Here is a 23,175-nt window from a genome sequence, read left to right as displayed (position 1 = left end):
AGGAAAGAACAAAATTTTCTACTTTCTGTACACAGCCAGAATGGGTTAATTTTAAAATATAATAGTTGTGTGATATGTAGACCTATCTCCAATATTACTTTGTTACCAGAAAAATCAGACACTAAGTAATATGAACCTTAGACTGAGAAAACCTCACTAATCAGATTTTATAGCATCTGTTGAACAACTAATTCAAATCCATTATACTCTTTAGAATATTTTAAAGTTGTACATATTCTTTCTCTATGGAAAGTTGGCTAAAACAAATCTATGTTTTCCAGTCCTTGTGAATGTACAAAGCAGGGTGGATAAAAATCAATGATTTTTTTAAAAAAATCAAAAAAATCAGATTTTTTTTATTTAAATCGGATTTTTTTGATTTTTATCAAATTTATTTTAATAAAAAACTTTTGGGGTAAAAATCTATCGTAAGATAGTTTTCTATTTAAGATACATAAATAATTTAGTTTATTTAGCATGAAATGGAGCTTAGTTATGTAGCATGAGGCTGTGTATTCTGCAACACTGGGACTATCGGTGAGTCAACAGTGGGTCAAAGGAGTAGCAGAGATGACAGTTGCTCTTTAAAAATTATGATTTAAATCGAGTTGATTTAAATCAAGCCTTTTTACTAGTGATTTAAATCAAGATTTAAATTGTGATTTAAATCAACTCGATTTAAATCAAATCCACCCTGGTACAAAGTAAAACTGTGCAGATTTTTAGATTCAGTTTGAAAATGGTACTTTGAAATGCAAACATTGCACCTGTCTCCAAAGCAGCTGGGTCTTTTCCCAGAATCAATTAAAGAGTGCAGAGAAGCCCAATATCTGTAATATTTGTAACACTGAAGTATCTTTTTGGAACCAGATTAAAAATAATCTGATTATTTTGGCAAAAAGCTTATTTTTGTTTCTAGAAAAAAATATTTTTCTGTTAAAGAAACACTATCTATCTAGACCTCCTTGTATCTCTTAACCATCAGAAGCACCCTGAGGAAGTATGGTAGATGCAATAGAGGACAATCAGGAAAATTCACTGCAGGAGTTACTTGTTTCTGGTATCTAATCCAGTACTTTTAAGTACAAAAAAAACTTAATAATGAAGTTATGGAGGAACTGCCTAAGCTGACTGCAAAAAAGACAAGAGTTGTTTATCACATAGATGGCAATACAATCCTATTACATCTTTTCAGCATTTCAGATTCAATCTAGGAAAGATGCTTCAGTATGTCTGCATCGCCTTATTTTCCTAGGTTCAGGTGGCTACCTTTCTGTTCATCCTGGGAAAAGGTATGGCTGTTTAAAATAGGTGCTGCACTGGTAATACATGCTCCAAAGCACTTTTTGGAGACTGAATCCAAAGTTCTGGTAATCCTAGATTCTATCAATGTGATATAAATTTGATAACATACCTGTTCACTTATTCCCGTTCCTCCATATACACACACGACTCTAACCCCAAGAGTCTTTGAGAATTTCTTACATTCCTTTGTAATCTGTAGGGCTAGTTCTCGAGTAGGTGTCATAATGACAGCTGGGGAAAAAAACCCAGAAATTTTAATCCGAAAGCCCTTATCATGTGCACACCAGAAGTTTCAATAAAACTGAGACTCTCTTCAAAGATTTTCATATATTATGTTACAAGAAAAAAATACCTTGTTTTGTTATACTTTACAGAACTCTCTTTCAATTAAAGCAAAACCATCACTAATATTTTCCAGCAGGAAACTTTTTCCAACATGAAATTAAAAATATGGTTATTTTCAACTGATTGGTTTATGCTCTGCATTGTTTCAAAAGCTGTTTTATTATTGCATTTTGTTTCCTTTTAGGAACATTTTAGGAGCCCGTGCATAATAATCCTGTTTCTGTACATGAGTGATTGGATTAACAACCACATCCTTACCTATTGGACCTTCGCCTTCTTCTAATGATCTCTGATCCATAATGTGTCTGAACATGGGCAGCAGAAATGCAATTGTCTTTCCACTTCCTGTTTTAGCAATGCCAATTAAATCACGTCCACTCATAATTGCAGGTATAGCTTGGGCCTGGATAGGGGTGGGCTTTTCATAGCCATGTCTTAAAAAGGAAATAAAAAGATACTTTATGGACATGAACAACATCATATATGGATCTACTAAAGTACTGATTTTCAGTTTTAATATCACATACCATACTTTACAAAGTAAAGCTATAGATTAGTGAAATTATAAATATGGGAAACTATTACCTATTCTGATACCTTTAGATGATGTCAAGGTGTAATTCATAGTAACTACAGCCAAGCCTAGGAGGTCCTGAAGATTATACTTCAACAACACCTGAAGGCTCACAAGTTCCTGATTTCTGGCATGTGGGTTTGTATAGCAGAAACTGCCTTATAAAATACTTGACTAGCGCTAATAAGTGTTTACACTTTGGCAATATATGAAGCACTATATCCCTAATTTTTGCTGTACATTGCAAATCTCTTCACAATTTTTCCTAATCCTAAAATATATAAACTATCTATTTCCATATTGCTTACTTACTTTTTCAAGGAATTCAGGATTTTCATAGAAATACCACACTGTACCCAGGTTTTGATTGGTTTGGGACATCCTTTACCCTTGACTATAATTCCTTCCATTTCCAATCTGTATGCATTTACCTCTGCAACATACAACCTGAATTAATATATGAATCACTCATTTGTTGATTTTATTAATATGTCTTCTATACGAAGAATGCTATTAATGTTTGATCACTTTTTTACAAGATGGTATATTCAGGTATCTTTACGAGCAATATAAAACAAAAGATTTTAATATAACTGGTGAACATCATGCAATCAGCATCATTATCTACAACTACTGTGTACCTTCTTTTGTAATACAAAATAATTAGCAGCTTTTTAATTAGATAGCCTGTTAGCCTGGTTAAGACCACAGTAAACCATAATCTGATTAGATTGATTCTAGGATAAGTAGACACTCTTATTATGGCTTGCACAAGCAAAGCCTAAAAAATCCTGGCTTTGCAATTCACATGACTGTAATTACCTCTGGAAGCTTTCAAAACTCTGAGACTAAGCAAATCAATTTGAATAATACTCTCTCCATACTGTTTTTTTAACACGAAAGAAAAATGAAAGTTTTTATTTAGGGCAGCAGGCATTTTGAGATTAGGCAGGAAAGAAGAGAAAGCGCCTAACTTTGAGCTCTTCAATAAGGAAGCTGTGGGCAAGGATCTCAAGCTGATTCTTATTGTCCCAATATGGGAAAAAGAGCTAAAGACTACAAATCATATGAACAGATGGCTCATAGTACACAAGAAATAAGCCTGTTTGTGGAATGGCTATTCTGAATCCAAACTATTGACTTCGTAAAACATTGTTTTTCAATAAAAGTAATTTGTTCTCCTGTTAGCTTTGAAAAAGAATCAAATACTAAGCAGATCCATGGATCTCTGCTTCCTGACTAGATGATTATTTTTTTCTCATTTTTTTGACCTTGTTGTGATTTCATCGGGTGCTTCTTATTCTCTCTCAATAATCTTTTCAGATATAAGAACAGGAATTTGTAGTTGTGGTGTAGAAAGTATAATACATTTATTATTATGTTTCTCAACCTTAGCATCTCTAAGATGTGTAGATTTCAATTCCCAGAATTCCCAGCCAGCATGCTGGCTGAGATGTTAGCTGGTTGAGGAACTTTGGGAGTTAAACACCACAAACTTCAGAGCTGCCACCGAAAAACTGTATTACCACACAACAAAAAGACAAGACAATCAAAAAAAGATAGCAGCTGACAGGAGTGTTGAAGATTCTCTGCACCCTCCTACACTATTCAAGGAGCTTTCAGCCTGAAAAATTTAAGAGGTACCAGAGTGGTGGGATAAAGAAACTGCCATTTCCTCATATAATGAGGAAATAATTTAATGAGGAAGTAGCATATTTCTTGAGATGAACCCAATTCACAATATCTCTCAATTTAATTTATTGAATTTAGCAGCAGTTTCTCTGACATTGCTGATTACCTTCCAGAGTCATTTTGGCTAGCTCAGGAACTTCAACATAGAAATTTTTTCTGTAGGGCTCATATTCAATCTTCCCATGATCCACTGGTTCCAGCAATTTCCTATGTTTCGTTTGGTAGCCTGTCAGTGCAGTCTGGAGATCAACTTCCTCCTCTTCAGAGGAATACTGGTAGGTTACAAAGCAAGAAAAGTGTGACCTTTAGGAAGGTTTTGTTTTTTTGCAAAACATTTCTATATTTTTAAAAAATGTTTGAAATTTTGCAAGACTACACATCCAGATAATACCAGATAATAAAAAATAAAACTAACAAGGTAACTACAAAAGCATGACAGTAGTGATTAACAAAGATTTGATCATTATGAAACTTGTTAGAATGAACCACCTATCTGTTTTGCTTTTGCTTATTAACTATTATAACCCTAAGTTGAGGTAAGGAGAACTGTCCAAGCAGCTATGGTGAAAACAGCACTCAACATATGCTCCCCTTTTAAAGGGTCTTCGGAGAGGGGTGGCATATAAATTGAATTGATTAAATTAAATTAAATTAAATTAAATTTTTGATTATGCTGAGCAATCTCACTGGATTTCTTCTGCTCCCTTTCAGGGATACCTCATTTTGAAAAAAGTTTAAGTCAGACAAATTATCTGATTCCAATGTAAACATGTTCATTACTATACAGATTGGGAAACTGCACAAAATAAAATTATCCCCATGACCGAAACTAACTATCTCTTAAAACACATAGTATTTCCTGGAGTTTCACATTAAATAATGCAACACAATTTAATTACCTCCATTGCATCTTGATCATTCACCATGAGTTCTCCTTTCTTCTTTTCAGTCTCTGGAGAAGCTTTTTTGGTTTTCACTACAGTTACTACTTTTGTAACTGTTGGACCCGATTTCTTTAAAATGAAAAAAAGGGGGGGGGAGGGGGATTTTACTGAATTTGGAAGCACACAAAGCAAATCATAAACATGAATTACTTTAATACTCTAATTTTGAATTTATGTGTCATAATATTCGAAAAGCTATTTCAATACCTGAATCAAATACAATTTACCTTTTCACTTCCAGCTCCACCTTTTACACTTCTCATATTAAACTTCTTGACCTCTTCTTTTACTTCTTCCATATATGCATCTAGTGGATCTAACTCTTCATCTTCAATTTCATTACCTTCTTTTTCTCCTTCTGCAATTTCTTCATCATCATCTAACATGAAAGATATTTTTAAAACCATACTGGGAAACTATCTGTTCCTATATATCTAACTCATACTTTCCTAAATATATTTTAATGGTAAAAAAAAGAGGACTCTTTTCTGTATAAACAGTGACACTGATTTTCTGCACAGTCTAACTGCTGAATGTGGAGGTTGTTTATTTTTTCTACCTATAAAACTAAATATTTTTAAAATGAAATAACAGACCCAACCTCCCTCTCTCTAGATATACCCAACCATTCTGTTTATTTCCAGACTTTTATTTTATATTTTTATGTGCATGCTTCTATGAAGGTATTACTGCTGCATGTTTTTGAATCAAATTCTAGTGCTATTTCATTTCTGTTTGAGAGCAGCAAAATTTTAGATCCAAAAGGGTATTTTGTTTTAACCGTATGAAGTAGATTGGATTAGGAGCAAGTTTCTGGCTTCAAATCAACCAAGGAGTTTTTTAGGGCTTGAACTTGAGCCTTCTTGTCCCTATCCCAAAAATCTCACAGTAGCTCCTTGTTTAAATCTCTGTCATCCAATAAAACTAAATCAAGAAAGTCTCAACACTAAAATGGACCCTCTTTTTCAAATTCTCTACCAAATATACTCAGTGCATAAGGAATAAAGTGTAAAAACAACATGCATAAACTGTTCTATGGACAGAACACCTAGTTTCAGATGGTTTGGAAACCAAAACTTGCAACCTTGGGGTATTTTCATTTGTGCAGGACTGATTTGCTTTATACAGTAATAGCACAGAGAAGCATATAGAAACTCCAAAGTTTCAGCAGCTTCAGGGGAGCAAGGAGAGGAAGAATTTGGAAGTTAGAGAGGGATGTGCAGGCTGGATTTTGTTTCATTCCAAATCCATAAAAACAAAAAGCATTTTAAATTTCAGTTGTCTAACCAGGGTCGATCCAAAACAATTTTGTATAACCCCTAGAAAGCAAATAGATTGAAATAAAATATTTTCCCCATTTCCTGCACAACCTTAAGAACCACTGTGGTGATTGTCTTCAGTTATGTTCAAAAGAACATAGCTTCTTTCTTCACAAATAATTTTAATATAAAGACATTAATACCATCATCGTCTTCTAAACTCCATTTCTTCCCCTGCTTCATCTCTTCAATTTCTTTCTTCAGTTCTCCTATATTTTCCATAGCTTTCTTGCGCTGCTCTTCTCTCCATTTTTCTACTCGTTCTTTTCGTTTTCTCATTTCCTCTTCCAATTTATTTTGATCAAAATTCTATTACAGAAAAAAAATCATCCAAAAGGTAGTATCCAATTTCTAACATGGCTTAAAGAGAAATGAAATTAATCTAAATCCTGGAAGCATACAATTAGTGAAAATTTGATTATTAGTTCTATCCAGTATAGCAACTTTTTCAGAAAGTAAACTTTTTTTAAAACAAAAATGTGGTAAAACTACATTCTAGACCAGTGGATAACAAAGGAAAAGGAAATACGAATATACAACTATTTTGTTAAATGTACTGGTATAGGAGCAGCATGCTAGGAGCTCTTTATTAAATTAGATAGAAAAACCTGTCTTTCTAAAAATCTATATGGTTTTGTTGACAGATAAACAAAAATAAGTAATAAATGCCAGAAAGATCAAATAAGTTAAGAGGTTGTAACAACACATAATGCAAGTTATTTGGATTTTAAAATATATAATCATTATGATATCAGCTACTGTCTGGCTACATTGAATACAAACCTTTAAAATACATGCATATATTATTAATTACTTATTTAAATGTTTTTTGTGCTATTTCTCATTAAAACCTAAGAAATTCTGCAGAACCTTCAAAATTATAGTTTTAAAAATGGCTTGTTACTCTTTATAGACATAGAACTCTGTCTGTACTTACATTTACATCTTTATCCTTTTCTTCTTCCTTGTCCTCTTTCTCTTTTTTCTTGTCTTTGTTAACTTCCACACCTTCTATCTTTTCTGTAGAGCGTGATCTGAAAGACATAGAAAGCATTGTGTATTGCAGAATGGTTTCTGTTCTCTTGACAGACAATATTAATGAATATAAAAATTGTTTTTATTAGACATTGCTTCATTGAATGAAATTAAATTATAATAAACGAGTCTTAAGTTTCTGAACTCCTTTTTCTGCCCTTCTGGCACCTGCAGGCAAGACACATTTAAGTTTTTATTTGAGATTCAGTATTATGTCTATAGATAAACTCATTTATTATAAACCGGGTTAGGGAAATAAGCCAATTTTAAATTGTGCTTTCCTAAAGTTAGAACAAATTAGTTTCCCTCTGTCAGTGTTTAGACAGCATATTTATGGTCTAATATAGCTGCCCAAATCTTTCATAGTTCTTTATGTATAGCACAATCTTTACAACCCTTGGACAATTTCATATTCATGCTTAAAAATTGCAGACATTAATTCTGTAGGTACTGGGAAAATACAGAGTCTTCAATTTATCTCCAGTTGCTTAATGACGGTTCAGAGTTATAACAGATCTCCCTAGAGCTAGTTATGACCCAGTTTTGGTGTTACCTCAGCCAAATGCACATTTCTGTAATGATGTGATGGCATTTTGACCACTTGGCAACCAGATCACCTTTATGGCTATTTGAAGCACTATGGCCACATGGTTATAATTTGGGGATTTTGTTTTGCTAGTTTCTGGCATTTACTTTTGGTTCCTGGCAAAAACACCCTTTGGAGAAAATGGATTTGCTTTATGATCACTGTGTTTGATTAACAACCCTATAACTTCCAATTCAGTCACATGATTCCTATATTCCATACATACCTTTCCCTTCCACTATTTTGTGAAAGGGGTTCCTAAAGTTTAGATGCAAACTTAAATTGCAATTAATCAAAAATTGAAAATGAAGCGAAATTTTTATCTCTTTTTTGAGTAGATGATAAAATAAAATTCTTGAAGGCAAAATTTAGCTCTTAGGAACAAAAAAGATAACCATTCTATCCAATGCAGTGTTAGCCACTTAGGTCCGCTGATTTTAAAGAATTAAAATGCATCAAAATCTGCATAGAAACAGCTTTATGTATACTTATACACTCCCCCCCAAGTTTCACTGAGTTCAATGGGATTTACCATCAAATATGTGATTAGTGTAAGCAAGAAGTCTAACAACGGTATAGATTAGTTTAAGTTCCTTTTCATAAAGTCATTCCAAAGATCAGAGAATATTGCAGAGCAATGCTCCAGACTGCAGAATATGAGTAAGATTATGGTTTGTTTCTAGTCTATTCAATTATACCAGCGGTTTTCACCAGGTAACTCCTGGAGGCACCAGGATATTTCAAGGGACCCTCAGGAGAAAAATATGTAACGGAAGGCATGGCATGGGTCACAAAAAAGCCAAGTAAATGCTGTCTTGTTGACAGTGAAAACCCACCAGTTACTGTCCTGTGTCTATATCTGAGACATGGAATTGGACATCATTGTCAGCCTATTTATTTGGCAGATGGTGGAAGCCCTCAGTAAACAACTGACAAAGGAGTGTGTTGCAGTACTAAAATTATTATAAATAAAAACATATATTCTGTTTACAAACCAAGTGTGCAAGTGATGATCTTCTTCATTGGTAATGGGACCTGGACAGGGGATCCATGGGAGAAAATCAAGGTTGGAAGGGAATCGCAGGCAAAAAAGATTGAGAAACACTGATTTATATTACTGTACTCACAATAAGCATAAAACTAGGTGTACGAAAAGGATATTCTCATATAGTGAACCAGGTGTAGCAAAAAGACATTTTTGGCATATCAAAATACGATATAGAAACAGCATTCCATAATAAAAGTTCATAGCTACATAACTGGAATATGATCATAATAGCAGCTATATTACTAGAGTTAGAAAAAAAATGCATACACTCAATTACCTGTTTTCTACTTTCTTGCTCTTGCCAGGGCTGGAAGATCGAGACCGTCTGCCTCTGCTCCGGCTTCTAGATCGTCTTCTCTCTCGACTGCGTGATCGTCTTCTCTCTCTACTTCTTTCCCTCTCTCTACTTCTTGAGCGCCTGTACAAAGCAGATTTGAGGTACAATCTTAAATAAAAAAAATTTCTAGTTCATAAGACATCACTCCCCAAGAGGAAGTAGAATATACTCATTTCAGAAAATAAAAGAACAATGAATTCCAATAAAGCAGGGGTGTCAAACTTGTGGCCCGTGAGCCAGATGTGTCACATGCTGGCCATGCCCACCCCCGTTTTAGCGAAGGGGAAAAAGGTCACAATACGTCATGTGACGATAATATGACAATGCGAGTTTGACATCCCTGCAATAAAGGAACAATGAATTCTAATGAATTAAGAACCAAAGCCAATTTTTACAGTGACAAAAGAATATTCCTTCTCCACATCGTCAATCTTTTTAGAAAAATGTTCAGCATTTACTGAGAATTTTTTCTTGCAGGAGTCTATTAAAGATGACTTACCTCACCCGTTTTCTGTCACGCGATCGAGACCTCCTCTTGTCCCTGCTCCGTGATCTCTCACGCCTACGGTCTCTCTCTCTACTCCTAGAACGCCTGTCATCTACACGTTTTGCTCTTTTGTCAGATGGAGAACGACTGCGGGAACGGCTACCAGAGCGCCCTCGTGATGAGGAGCGCTTCCGATAATGCCTGCAGTTGTATAATTACAGAAGGGTGAAGACAAAGTATACAGAAATTCAAGTGTAAAGGATGCGATAAACAAATACTGAAGACTATGATTAAAATTATTAAAAATGCTTCCAAACTAGTCTGTGAAAATATGTCATCATTTATTTTAAGTATTTTCACTACTGAATTGATTTGGTTTTCTTATAAGAGAGTTAGTCTGAGACTGAGACTAAGATTGAAATCTTTACAAACTTCTGAGATTCTCTGGGATAGCTGTTTTCTAGCAATCCACTTGATTGTAAATGTTAAAATACTAAATGGGAAATACTAGCTATGGAGTCCTAAATTCTTCTAGCAGAAATAAATAATTTGTTAAACGGGATAATATATACATTCCAGTCTATTAATTTCCGGATTCAAAATTATAAGTGGAAATGTTAAAGAGGCACAACAGTGATACCAAGGAATTAGCTTATAAATTTTTCATGAAGAAAAGACAAAGCAAAACAAATATACATCCTGTCACTTAATAAGTATATATACAACCTCCGATAAATGTTGCTCACTACTCAAGTGACAAGTGATGTGCTCCAAAATGGAGGAGAGGAAGAATATATCTTCAGCCAAAAGTTATTGAGGTGTTGGTCAAACATGTATTTTACTTCTAGCATATATGAATACATAAGATAACAATGCTCAAATAAAATACAATCAAATTCTAAAGTAGGCAAGTTTGCTAAGCACATGCACCCAAAATATAAATAGAGGAATTCACAAGTAAAAAAAATTAAAAACTACCCTCCTTTCTAATTAACTATCCTCTTAAAGCCTTTTCCAAAGCATAGACTATAATGGCACTTCATATAAAATAGGAATCCATCATACACTGAAGGAAAAACAGCATCATGAAACCCCAATGAACATCTGAACTGAATATCACACACATATATTGAAAGAGGTAGCAACTATTTGATTAATACAATCATTAATTATTTACATAGTACATTTGTGCTTAGAAATTGCGAGATGAAAAACCATTATTTTAAATAGATTAACTCACTGTTTTTGTTTGGACAACTGTTGCTTTGTTGATCTAAGAAAATGAGAGAGATTAGGTAAGTAAGGTGGCATCTTCAACTAAATCCTTTTTGGATGATTTCTGCATGAAACCTTTCAAAACCTGCCAGCCACAGTTGGGCTCTGCTTATTTTATATAATACTGAGCTTCCCCTATGAAATATTCCATGCAAGTTACTGCAAGTTTATTATGTGATTGACCAAACTTCATATCGTGAAAATCACGCATGTTTTTCAAGATTGTGCTATGCAACTGAGTTTTCACTAATGACCATTTCCCATTTGGACAGGCTCCAACATTTGCAAAACAGCCTCATTGGAATAACTTGTTCAAGAAGGATCTCACTATTAGAAGGAAAACACAAATGGTGGAGAGGACAGTTTTGTTCTCAGATATTTGATCCAATTGTTTTGAAATTTATTTATGCAATTATTCTGGCAAGCAGAATGATACCCGCCCCTCCAATTAAAAAAAACAAACACATATGGAACATTTTTAAGCCTTATTATACTTCATTGTACAGGAAAATAAAGAAATCTAAGGAGAAGCAGAACTAATGTATTCCTATATCCATCCATACATTCAAATGTATTTAAAGGGCATTGCAATAATGCCAGAATAATGTTAGCACAAGGGTTTGAGAAGTCTTGGTGAATCAAGATGTTGCAATAATGGATTTTAAAAATAATAATAATGCAGTAGCATCTTTCAGTAAGGAGCAATCTGACAGTATTTCCTGATTTTCCTCTTTTTATGTGTTGTTCTCTTAATATTATCACTCCTAACTCATTTTACATGCCATCCTAACTCGCCTAGCAAACGAATACATTGATAAATGTGCATAGCTGACAAGGATTAGAGTGGAAAGCCACCGCGAGTAAGGAACCAACCAAACGAAATAAAATCTGCGATAGAAAATGTTTGAAGCCCAAATCACAACTGTACACAAGTCGTATAGCCTTTTAAGGGGCATCAATACGAGGCGCGCAGTGGGAAACGTGACCATAGACTCGTCCGAATAAAAGTCGCCTTTAGACCGACGACCTAATTGGGCTTTAACGTCGAGAAAGAACGCGGCCCCCATGAGGGAAAGAAGGCCAGGAAGAAGCCAGAGGCCTAAACCCAAAGGCAGCAAACACGGACCGCCCTTATCCTCCATGTTGCAAATCGCCTCGTTTAAGGCTTATTCTTCCCATTTTGAAGCTCCAGAGTTTAAAGCGGCGGTGTTATATAAATAGTCCACTCTTGAATCCGGCGGCCACCCCAACGTCAACGAGGCCGGTTTCTCGGCCTTCTCCTAGACTGCCCCGGCCTCCTCCTTCCTACGCGATCCCCTTTCCTTCGGCCCCAGGTGCGGAGGAAAGGCCAAACCGGCTCCTGAAGTCCGCCGCCCCTTCGCGCCCTTTACCTCGATTCCCGACCCATGGTAGCAACCCCCGAAGCAGCGAAGGACAGACGGCTTTCTCTTCCGCCTCGGCTCCTCAAAGCCAAGCGGCGCCTGCAACCATTTTCCGAGAAGCAAGCGAAGCGGAAATGTATCACCGACGCCAAAAGGGGAGGAAGAAGTGGGCCCGGATCATGTCTTACAGCCGGCCCACAGCAGCCTCTTCTGCCCGGCGGAGCGACCAGCAGGCGCTTTCCGGAGCAACTGCGTATCCCGCCGGAATTTTAAGCGGGTGGTAACTTTGTTCTAAGAGCGCTTGGTGTACACTGTATAGGGACTAACTCGTAGACAAAATACGGTATCCCGCGTTGTAGACCATGATGTTTTTCAGGAGAGGAGAACTAAGCAGACCTGTGCTTTAATGTTTATTCGTAGTCTGCTGCCAACTGGTCACATCCCACAGGTGCTTTTTCAAGAGGCAAGTGGACTTTCTGGTTTTTCCTTGAGGAAAAAGGAAAGGGAAAAACCCAGAAAGTCCAATTGCCTCTTGAAAAAGCACCTTTGGGACAACCGTGACCTGGATGACTGAGAATCTCCATAGACAACTGGCCACCTGTTTATTTGTTGTACAATGGAAAGGCATAAGACCTCTTGATCCTTGGCATGAAATGTGAATCCTCTCGATTTCATATTTTTGAGGGATTTGCCTGGAATCACCATCTCTGATTATGACTCTCGGCGTGGCATACATCCCAACAATTCTTCTCTGTCCGGTTTTGATTCCATTTATGTCTTTAAAAAGGTGGATCAGAAACAACTTTTCTATTAGTCCCATTAAAAAAAAAAAAAATCAGGGTTGTACAAAATTCCATGGTCAAATCATGAACCATGTGTGTCCGAGCATAAAGAATTACCAAATTACTGTTGGGCAACTTGGTGCCCTGCAACAATGCAAAAGAAATGTCCTCTTGATTTAACTTAATTTTTGATGGGATTTCAATCTGGTTCAGTTCACAGAACTTTTGTTTGAACCCGGTGAACCACTGCAAACAGTTTAGGGTCATATGTGGTGCAAAATCATGGATTTGAGACCAGGTTGCCTTCATTTGTTACTATTTTTGTATGTATCCGCATGAAACACAAATCATAGTTCTTTTACTTACAATGAAGTTTTGTAATTAGATTCATTCTTTTTGGCCCCAGTGGTGCCAAAATGGATCTGATGTATGGCTTCACATGATTTCATATCTAACCCAGCTGAAATCAACATAGACAAATGAGAACTTTTTCAAAGAACCTATCACCAGAATCATAGATCTATGGATTTTTACCAATATAGTACAAAAAATTTGAACTCAGCACACAAATCCTCCTGGGCATTATGTACAACTTTCCAGAAAAATCACCAAACCATGTTATCTTCTCTTTCTCAATAGACAGAGAAAATCAGAATTGGTAAAGTTTGGTATTAAAGTGGCATAAAATCAAAGGAATTAAGTTTTCTAAAAGACCAATTGCATGTTTTACCTGAAATCCTAGACTATCTTTACAAATGCACTCTTCTATTAGTCTGTTTTGGAAATTTCTAGCATTCTCATGACAATATCTGTGTCATATTCTCAAGAATCTCCATGGTAATCACATTAAGAGATCATAAAGTCAAAGACAGCGGATTTGAGGAATGCATTCTTATGGATCATATGGAGGATAAAGGATAAAGCTGTTCTTATATAACAAGTTTACTACCAAAGAAATGTAGAAATAACCAGACTTTCCAAACATTTTGTTTTGTTTTGTTTTGTTTTATACATCCAGGAAGTGTTCTATCCAGCAGATAGTAGGTAGGACACTGTTAAGTTCAGCTACAAAGGTTTGATTTATTTCCTTAATCCTCCTGGAACCAGAAAGTTGTGTCCTAAATTACTAATTCAGAAATAAGGAAAATTAACGAAATCTGGCCTTTGCAGACATTTTAATGTATATTCAAGTAATGCCAAAGCATAAATAATTATAACATATATAGCTTCAATGCATTTAACAAAATCAATGCAACAATTACAACAATGTGAGATTTTTACAGAGAAAGTTCAAATTATGGATAAGGAAGCATACAAAGCAGCTTGTTATTTCATCATATACATATTTTTAGACAGCACAGGAGAGCTGTTCCTTCTTTGTGCTTGGAGAAACTTACTTTTAAACCACCAGGCTCTCTGCCCAATTATTTTCTATTTGCATTTAAATATGTAAAATATATTAAAAATAAGGACACCAAAAAACCTGCAAATAGTGATACTAGCAATTTCCTTAGAAAGGGGCCACACTTGAAGATATTTTGCACATTTTTCAATGCAGCACTGATAATTTTTTTAACTTGAATCTTGTTTATGATGTTTTCTATTGCCCTCCCCTCCTCACCCTTTTTAAAAAAAGTATAGATGGGTGAATAGCTAAGTGTTTTGTTGTGGTGGGTTTTAGAACATCAAAATCTTTGTTTTTATGAAGCAAGGATTTGGGAAAAACATGAAGATCTCCATCTTAATGTGTTGGTCATTAATTTTCCTACTTTTATCTGTTTTATCTTCTATGAAATGAGTGCTTCTTTTTTTTTGCATCTTCTAGAACCACTATCTAAAAACAGTCTATACTATCAAAATATCAAGAGTTGGGATTGATAATTCTATACCTACGTTTGCTTTTTGAAGTAAAAATATATCAAACAAGATCTTAGATTTATGCTATTTTATTAATATTTGAAGGTCCATCATCAAAAATATGAATTATAGGAATTTAGAAAAATTAATGTGCAGAGTAAAAACCTAAAAATAGACTTTTTTCAAGGTATTTCCATTATAGTTCATGTTGTAAAGAGACAAATTTGTTTTTTAAATCGAATGAAACTGCATTGCCAAAATATGCACATTTCTTTGTGTATATCAGCCATGACTTAATCTCCAAAACACTTTTTCCAAGGAGCAATGGTAAAATTTGGTTCAGTAAATGCAATCACTGAAATTACAATGTAAGGAAACTTATGAGTCCATTATAAAGGAAGAACCAATTTAACTTTCTATCAAGTATTTAAAAACCCAATTGTGTTTTAATTTAGTCTGTAAAATTAAATTATCTGTAATAATTGTAAGCAAAGCAAAAGACATTTCCAGTTAAGTCAAGCTATTTGACAGCAGACACTTCAAAAATTAAAACCCAAGAAAAAAGTCATCTCATTTTTCAGAATAATGAAAATGTTCCACTGTATAATTTCTGTCTTTGATTACTTTCCAAATCTTTGCAAGATAGAACTACTTACAGGTACTGAGAATGGGCTACATATACATAACAGTGACAAGATAAGATAGGGAAGAACTGTAACATAAGAAAGGATTGCAAATATATGACACATCTCCTTCAGCCCATAATGGAATCTAATGCAAATTAAGATCAACTAATAAAGTTTGCCATATTTTATTATTTATAGCCAATGTGATTGGCTACATAAATGTGAAATGAAAACATGTGGGAAATTGCTTGTATAAATACAAAACTATAAAAAGGTACCAATTTTAAAACTGAGTTAAGGCTTGACTATAGAGGAGGCCAAGAAACAAAACATTTCAAAAAGGAACATCAGGGTTTGCTAACTTCAGTGGAAGATACTTCAAGTAATTGTTTTCAGATGGGTTTATAAGAACCAATTCATATATTTTAAAATTAGCATTCTACTATAAACAGACCATATTTTCTGCTACCTGTTTTCTAAAATATTATGCATATTAAACACTTGACTATCACTGGAGTAAAATATTAATTTGCACCTTCTTGCACTGCAGTGTACCTTGGTGTTTAGGTAAAGATGCTAAACATCACATGCACATATTCTTGAAAAGAAAATATATGGGAGAAGATACTGAAGCTTGACCTAATTTGTTGTACAAAGAAAAAAATCTAAAATTTACTGAAATGTCAAAGAGATGAATAAGACTAGTGATACTTAACTGTTCAAAGAGCTAATAACCCAAAGACCAGTATTTCAATCTGCAGCATCCATTTAATGCAGCATATTCATAATTCATGTAAACAGAATTAGCAAGATTCCAATTCAAATGGGAAGGTACACAAATGTCAAGTTAGATTGCACTATTTTTAAATTCATCTTTCTATATTATCAACAGAACATTACCACCTGTAATGGAGATGACAAAAAAATAATTTGACCCAGTCTAATTACATTCCTAAAACCAGAAGCCTCTGAATTTTATCAGCATTTTTATCAGCATATGCCACTTGCTCAAAGTATGAACTAGTATATTGAAGTGACAAATATTAACACAGAGGAATGACCTTAAGAAATCATTCTCGATTGATCCACAGTAGGTCTCTTTCCATTTGTGGAAAAGGTCAAGTTTCAAGCATGGGCTTCTAATGGGAGGAAGAGAAGCACTTCCTACTATCCCTTTCAACTGCCTGTGCCCTTTGTATGATGTTGCAGAGGGTACTTATCCCAGTGTTTTAAGGGGCACATGATATGGAGGAACAGGCCAAAATAGCTTTCCACCTTTTGCTCAACAGGAGCTTCAGTATAAATTCTGCAGACAAGAATTCTGGAACAAAGCCATAAAATATAATTCGGTCAACCACACAATACCTCAGTTGCTTGGGGTTTCATGTCCAAAGAGAAATATTAAAGTACAAGGTGGCATCAGCAATAGTGGGAAAACTAATGTCTTCCTTAGTAGCAGGAAAGGCCCACTTTTGAAACATTGTTACACTGTCTTCCATGTTTGAAATCACACTTATGATACCTAACCTGTAATAATTCACCCTCATAGTTGGGAATGCAGCTTTTCATTCGTAGCTATGATTAAAGTACACTGAATTAAGAAAGAAGAAAGAACTGATGAACATTTAACCCTGTTTATATATTTACAGAAGGGTGTGAATGAACTCAAGACTAAAATAGTCCTGCTGATGTATTGAATCCCACAGCTATTATCATGGCACTTCTGAGCCAAAAAACACAAGCAGTTCATGACAGAACATGAAAGTAAAGAAATAAACACAAAGGTCTGTAAAGACATCCCCCATTTTGCTGTAAGTGTCCATGGAACGACTAATTACTTCTGCAGGGATCCCAGACAGTAAAAGAGCAGCAGTTAATACTGTAGTTTTTGTCTTCTTTTCACTCTGCAAAAAAACAACAAAGTTTAATTTTTCAGAACTTTCATCTTATAGCATCTTATTTCATTTTAAATGTTATAGAACCTATTCTTCTTCCCCCACAACTTATTCCAAATAAGGAAACAATTAGCCTAGGATCACCCAGAGGACTCTATGGTTGACTGAGAATATGAATCTCCCAAGTCTAAGTCTATCACATCAGTCATCACTAAAGTAACTCCTCCCATCCTTGGTCACTCCAAGTTAGAAATGTTAAGGATTTCTCTGATTTTTCTAACAAAACACTTACCTTAGGGAAATATTTTGACAGTCCCATATATGCAAGTTGTAAAGTAAGGAATGGAGCAAATATTGACTGCAGAAAAAACAATAAAAAATTATATACTTTAGCAAATAATCATGAGAAATCATACTAAATAGATGCTTTCAAGGAAAGCCTCTATTTCTTGTAGAACATTTCAATGATTTAATTAAAAAATGAAAAAAGAAAAAGCACTTTTTAAAAATGCTACTAATCAAATATATTCCATTTAAGAACAACTCATAGGTGTTAAAATATTTAGTCACTGCTACTGAGATGGGTGGATCTGTGATAAGTTAAATAGCAATGTATTAATGATAATTAAACCAGGCCTATCACTTATTTCCAACAAAGCTATTTGAGCATCCAGTGCATAATATTAAAATGCATTAGTTAGGGTTTCTTTGAAGGGATGATTGTCAGCTGTGCTTTAGGACTATTCAAATGGTTAACAAAAAAGAGGGTACACAGCCACTGCTTTCTACCTGGATTTCCATCCCCTTCTAATGCTTAATTGATACCAAGAATGAAGTGCAAGACAGGAAGTCCTCAACTGACGACCAAAGTTGAGCCCAGAATTTATGTTGGTAAAGGAGAAATTTGCCCACAAGTGGCGCACATCTGTAAGAGTCACAGCATCCCATGGATATGTAATTGCCAATGGTCAGCTTCACAACTGGATTCTGACAAGTAAAGACAATGGAGAAACTGGCAGAAAGCTGCAAGCTGTGGTCACATGATGTCATGCTTAATGACAAGTGATTTGTTTAACAACCATAGTAGAACTGACATCGCAAGTCTAGCATGATCATCTGTTTTGCTTAACAACTGCATCACTTAGCAACGGAGTGGCCGGTCCCAATAGTGGTCATTAAGTAAGTTCCTGTACTAACTTACTGTAAAGATGCTCTGACTTTCACAGTTCTTAATAATTACTGCTAGAAACAATAAATGGGTTTTATGGATTTGGACCTGAATCTATTTAGCCATGAGAAAATAATTGTTTAGCATAATTACCCTCATACATGTACTACTTTACAAACCTGCCAGCAAGGCAACCAAGACAAAAAAAAAAAAAAAAAGGGAGAAAAATGAAAATAATAAGATTTTTTTTAAAAAAACGTACCAAATATTTGCATACAAAAACTCTAACGCCAATGGCAAGGAGTACACAGCCCACCAATCTAAAAATGTGAAAGGAATCAAATTCCTCCACAACGTTTCCATTTTCTTGACTTGGCTTCTCATTCATCAGCTGGTTTCTAAGCTTCATCGCTTCATCAAACCTTGATAAATACTGATCCAATCCATGGCGTGGTGCTCTCTGTGGAACGTCCAACAATTCCCCTCTATTGCGTTGCCGAAGCTCACTGCTGCCATCGCTACCAATTTCATGAGTTTTGCTAAATAAGTCTATTTTCTCTCCTTTGTGCTCTGCTAAACTGCTTGTGTGGTCAGCCGTTCCTGATAAATTGCAGACAGTATCACCAAGCACAACCCGTTTGGAAACAGGAGCAGGAAGGCAAATTGGTTTATCCTGTTCCAGTTGAAGCTTAGTTTCTGAATGAGTGTCATCATCTAAAGTGAACAGAACAAAAACTGAAATTATACCAAAATTTGAAGTTGATAATAAATTCTTAGAGGGTAGGATAAAGTACAGGATGTCAACCAATGATACGATGCTTCAGTTAGCCAGAGTCCTTTTCTACCTAACCACATTTAAAAGTCATTCTTTTCCATGTGCACTTCTTTAAATATAAATATATTATAAATTGCCCATAATCGCAACAGATTCAGCAGAGGAAAGTACAGAAGGTCCTTGATTTGAAGGTGGAAAATAATGAACATGTGATCCTGGGACACTGAAATAGGCATAAATATATGCCAGTTACCAAGCACCCAAATTTTGATCGCCGAGGGAACTGCGATGGTCATAAGTAAGAAGACCAGTCATAACATTTTTTCAGTATTGTCATAAAATGATCGTTATCATTCAAATGGTTGTTAAATGAATAGTAAATCAAGTATACCTTATTATGATGTATGTTCAACAATATTTTCTGCATAGAATATATGTTTAGGAATTGTGCCATATGTAATGAATGTTAGACATTAATAATGTAGTTTTTTCTAATACCTTTATCTGTAGCTCTCAGAGATATTAGCAAACATATTTATGCAGTAAATTTTAGAAGTGCATCCCAATCTGAAAAGGATGAAAACTGTTGAAATATAAAAGAATACACACACATACACACTCATAAATATTGTTTATTTTTTTACAACTCCTTCAATTTTTTCTTGCTTCTCAAAGAATCATATGCCCAAATGTTCCATTGTCAATAATAATGAGAAGCCACTGAAATTATCTATGTACATCCTAATTGTCACTATAAAGTAATGTTGTATGCAAAAATACAGTGGTGCATATCTTTCAATTGCTCAAAAGAAATGAGTAAATCCCCCCAGTAATAATCAACTCTCAATCACAATTTCACATTGGCTTACATTTGTGTATTGAAAAAATTATTTAAAATATCAAAGGTAATCATATAATGTACTGCCTAGAATAGAGGTATCAAATTGGCAGCCCGGGGGCCGGATGCATCATGTGCAGGCCCCGCCCACCCCAGCTCCGCAAATGGGAAAAACGTCACGAAACGTCACACGATAGCATGACACAGCGAGTTTGACACCTGTGGCCTAGAGAGTTGGACTAGTCACTTATTCCCATATCCTGTTAAGTATATAATTAAGATATTCTCTAACCATGCTTAGGAAACTTCATGTAGTCACCTTTAATGCATCTCTAGCTCACAATAAAGTCATCTTAAAATGATACCTATTCTGTCACAGAGAATTCTTACATAATTCTGATCTTTACAGATAATAGAGAGATCATGGTATAGGAACATATTTTCCAAAACCTTCATGGTTGCTCTACCCTACTTTGTGGCATATATCTTGACTGCTGATTTCCTTAACTGTTGATGGTTGATCCAAAAAGCAGAGGCTATCTACCACTGCAATATCGTCTAAGTCTGATTACTCTACCTGATGTAGAGTCTTCTTTATATTTAATTTTAGTTCCATTTTTCCACTAGGGTACAAGTAGTCCTCCACTTATAACTTATAATTATTTAGTGACCGTTTGAAGTTACAACAGCACTAAAAAAGTGACTAATGACCAGTTTTCATACTTACAACCACTGTAGCTTCCCTATGGTCACACAATCAAAATTTGGGCACCTGGCAACTGGCATGTATTTATGGCAGTTGCACTGTCTCAGGGACATGTGTTCACCATCTGTAAACTTCCTAGAAGGCTTCCAACAAGCAAAGTCAAGTGGGGAAGCCAGATTCACTTAAAACCCATATGATTCATTTAACAACTGCAGTGATTCACTTAGCAACTATGGCAAAAAAGGTCATAAAATGGGGGCAAAAGTCACTTTACGAATGTCTTGCTTAGCAATGGAAATTTTAGCTTTAGTTGTGATTGTAAGTCAAGGACTACCTTATTTGATTTTTATTATTAGAGCTAGGCAACAGTAACAGTTGGAAGGGACCTTGGAGGTCATCTAGTCCAACCCCCTGCTCACGCAGGAGACCTATACTAGGAATTCGAACCGCCGAACTTTCTGATTGACAAGTTCAGTGTCTTAGCCACTGAGCCACCTGGCCAGGCTAAGCTTGCAGATCCTTTGCATTTTCAGCTGCAAGGGCAGTGTCCTCAACATGGCATCCATTGCTATTGGCAAGACTAAAATTGTAATAATCCTCTTACAAATCTCAACTCCTTCCCCAAATTTAAGATAGCAACTAAGATACCACCAATTATGCTAAAATGCTATTTACTAAGGTAAGATTTTCTTGATTGGATGAACTCACAGACATTGCGTTTTTATTAAAGCTATTCAAATTTGACTTTTTTTTTCCCTTTCAAAAATGAGAATGCAGTTCCGGAAAACAAGTGTAACTATTTGACTGGGCCGGTCCCATTTAAACAAATAATGCGGTTTAAAACGTATCAGAAAGCAACTCCATTAAATTTCCGTTATCCAACAATGACGACTCATTTTATATTTGAGGAGCTCGAAGCGCCAAACACCTGGCCGCTACCTGAGTCAGCCGTTTGCAGTGTTGATGGAAACAAAGTTTTGCTGCAAAAAAAGGCCATATTTTTAACCTCGGGGGAATAATAATAATAATAATAATAATAATAATAATAATAATAATAATAATAATAATAATAATAATGATGATGATGATGATGATGATGATGATGATGATGATGATGTGAGGGTTTTGAGAAGACGGAAGAAAAGGGCGCTCCCGCCGAATCCCCGCCTCCCTCCGACCTCGGCCTGGGCTTTCCTCGCCCGGGGCCCCCCGATCCCAGGCCATACCCCGTCCTCACCCGCTTTCGGCCGATGGAAGCCCATAATGCGATTGATCCGCTCCTCCGAGTTCATCAGGAGCTTTCGCCGGCGAATCTCGGCCCTCCGCTGAGAGGCGGTGAGTCCGCTCAGCGGTGGGGAAGATCCGCCGGTTCCTTCGTGGTGGCTACTACCAAACCCGTCTCCTTCCACAGGATCCGGCTCCATGACCCGTCGCTCGCCGAAAGACCCGCGACCACCTTCAAGGTTTTTCTCTCCTCAAGTAATACAATGGAAATCACCAGGCCCCCTCTCCCACTGCCGCTCTCTAACGCGCAAGCGCAACTGGCGCCATTTGAGGACCGCCTTCAGACGCTGAAACGAGCGACGCCATCTTAGATGAGGGTCTCCCTGTTAGAGCAAAAGCGGCAGCTCGGTGACGGCGGCAAGTTTAAAGCCGTTGTACAGAAGCCGCCGACCCTAGCAAAAGATGGCGGAAAAGGCTTCGGGAGTGAAGCGGGTGAAAAGGGCTTCGGGAGTGAAGCGGGTGAAAAGTTGAGTATGATCTCATCGGTTAGGAAAAAGAAATCATAATCGCCTCCGTCACGGTCACATGCGGGATGGTTCAGGCGGGGCTCCGCGGATTTCAATTGGCAGCCAGCTGATAGCGGGAGTTGATTGTTTATCCCCAAAATAATTAAGGAAATACCAAAATTATTTTCCATTCTAATCCCAAAAGTACTTAGGCAAGGATTTTTTCCCTCTAGCCTTTGGCTTGCATATCTTTATTTTAATTATTTTATTCTTCATCTTTTATTTTTTTTTAAAGTGATTTTTTGCTAGACTTGTTTTCTATTAGTTTATTAAAATAGTTTAGATTTATTTGGTGTAATTGAATTTCATGTTTTTACTGAGTTACAGATTTGCAAACTATAGAGTTAATGTAATTTAAATAAAAATGCCACAAATGTAATGTTTTGTAATACTTTAGGATAAAAGTGGT

General features: G+C 35.8%; 2 protein-coding genes across 2 annotated transcripts in view; both read right to left on the bottom strand.

The window, feature by feature from the left end:
* Positions 1-12,758, bottom strand: part of DDX46 (DEAD-box helicase 46) — a 33,329-nt gene extending 20,571 nt beyond the window's left edge. Inside the window, exons 1-12 of the mRNA XM_034403847.3 lie at positions 12,339-12,758; positions 10,913-10,945; positions 9,685-9,873; positions 9,126-9,266; positions 7,117-7,213; positions 6,323-6,488; positions 5,088-5,239; positions 4,816-4,929; positions 4,023-4,188; positions 2,537-2,657; positions 1,909-2,084; positions 1,415-1,536 (exon numbers count right to left, since the gene is read on the bottom strand). Of these exons, the coding sequence (XP_034259738.1) occupies positions 1,415-1,536; positions 1,909-2,084; positions 2,537-2,657; positions 4,023-4,188; positions 4,816-4,929; positions 5,088-5,239; positions 6,323-6,488; positions 7,117-7,213; positions 9,126-9,266; positions 9,685-9,873; positions 10,913-10,945; positions 12,339-12,355 (1,494 nt within the window). The 5' untranslated portion in view covers positions 12,356-12,758. The remainder of the gene's footprint in view (positions 1-1,414; positions 1,537-1,908; positions 2,085-2,536; positions 2,658-4,022; positions 4,189-4,815; positions 4,930-5,087; positions 5,240-6,322; positions 6,489-7,116; positions 7,214-9,125; positions 9,267-9,684; positions 9,874-10,912; positions 10,946-12,338) is intronic.
* A 1,511-nt stretch (positions 12,759-14,269) lies between these two features.
* On the bottom strand, positions 14,270-22,799 carry CAMLG (calcium modulating ligand). Its single transcript, XM_034403910.3, has 4 exons — positions 22,214-22,799; positions 18,920-19,371; positions 17,782-17,847; positions 14,270-17,498 (listed from the first exon to the last, which is right to left on the bottom strand). The coding sequence occupies exons 1-4, from the start codon at positions 22,398-22,400 to the stop codon at positions 17,307-17,309; spliced, it is 897 nt and encodes a 298-aa protein (XP_034259801.1). The 5' UTR covers positions 22,401-22,799; the 3' UTR covers positions 14,270-17,306.
* Between the last annotated feature and the right edge of the window lie 376 nt (positions 22,800-23,175).

The sequence above is a fragment of the Pantherophis guttatus genome, chromosome 2 (genome assembly GCF_059756535.1).
Source record: "Pantherophis guttatus breed Tessera chromosome 2, ASM5975653v1, whole genome shotgun sequence".
Classification (NCBI taxonomy): domain Eukaryota; kingdom Metazoa; phylum Chordata; class Lepidosauria; order Squamata; family Colubridae; genus Pantherophis; species Pantherophis guttatus.
Note: the sequence above shows the minus strand (reverse complement) of the source record. Positions and strands in the feature narration are given on the sequence as shown.

What these genes read in the sequence shown, in the direction of transcription:
- CAMLG (XM_034403910.3), bottom strand. Translation starts at nt 22,400, where the DNA reads ATGGAGCCGGATCCTGTGGAAGGAGACGGGTTTGGTAGTAGCCACCAC. An exon ending in CTTCCATCGGCCGAAAGCGG is followed by an intron (nt 19,372 to 22,213) that starts GTGAGGACGGGG and finishes TGTTCACTTTAG; the next exon opens with ATGATGACACTCATTCAGAA. An exon ending in TTTTTGTATGCAAATATTTG is followed by an intron (nt 17,848 to 18,919) that starts GTACGTTTTTTT and finishes TTTTTTCTGCAG; the next exon opens with TCAATATTTGCTCCATTCCT.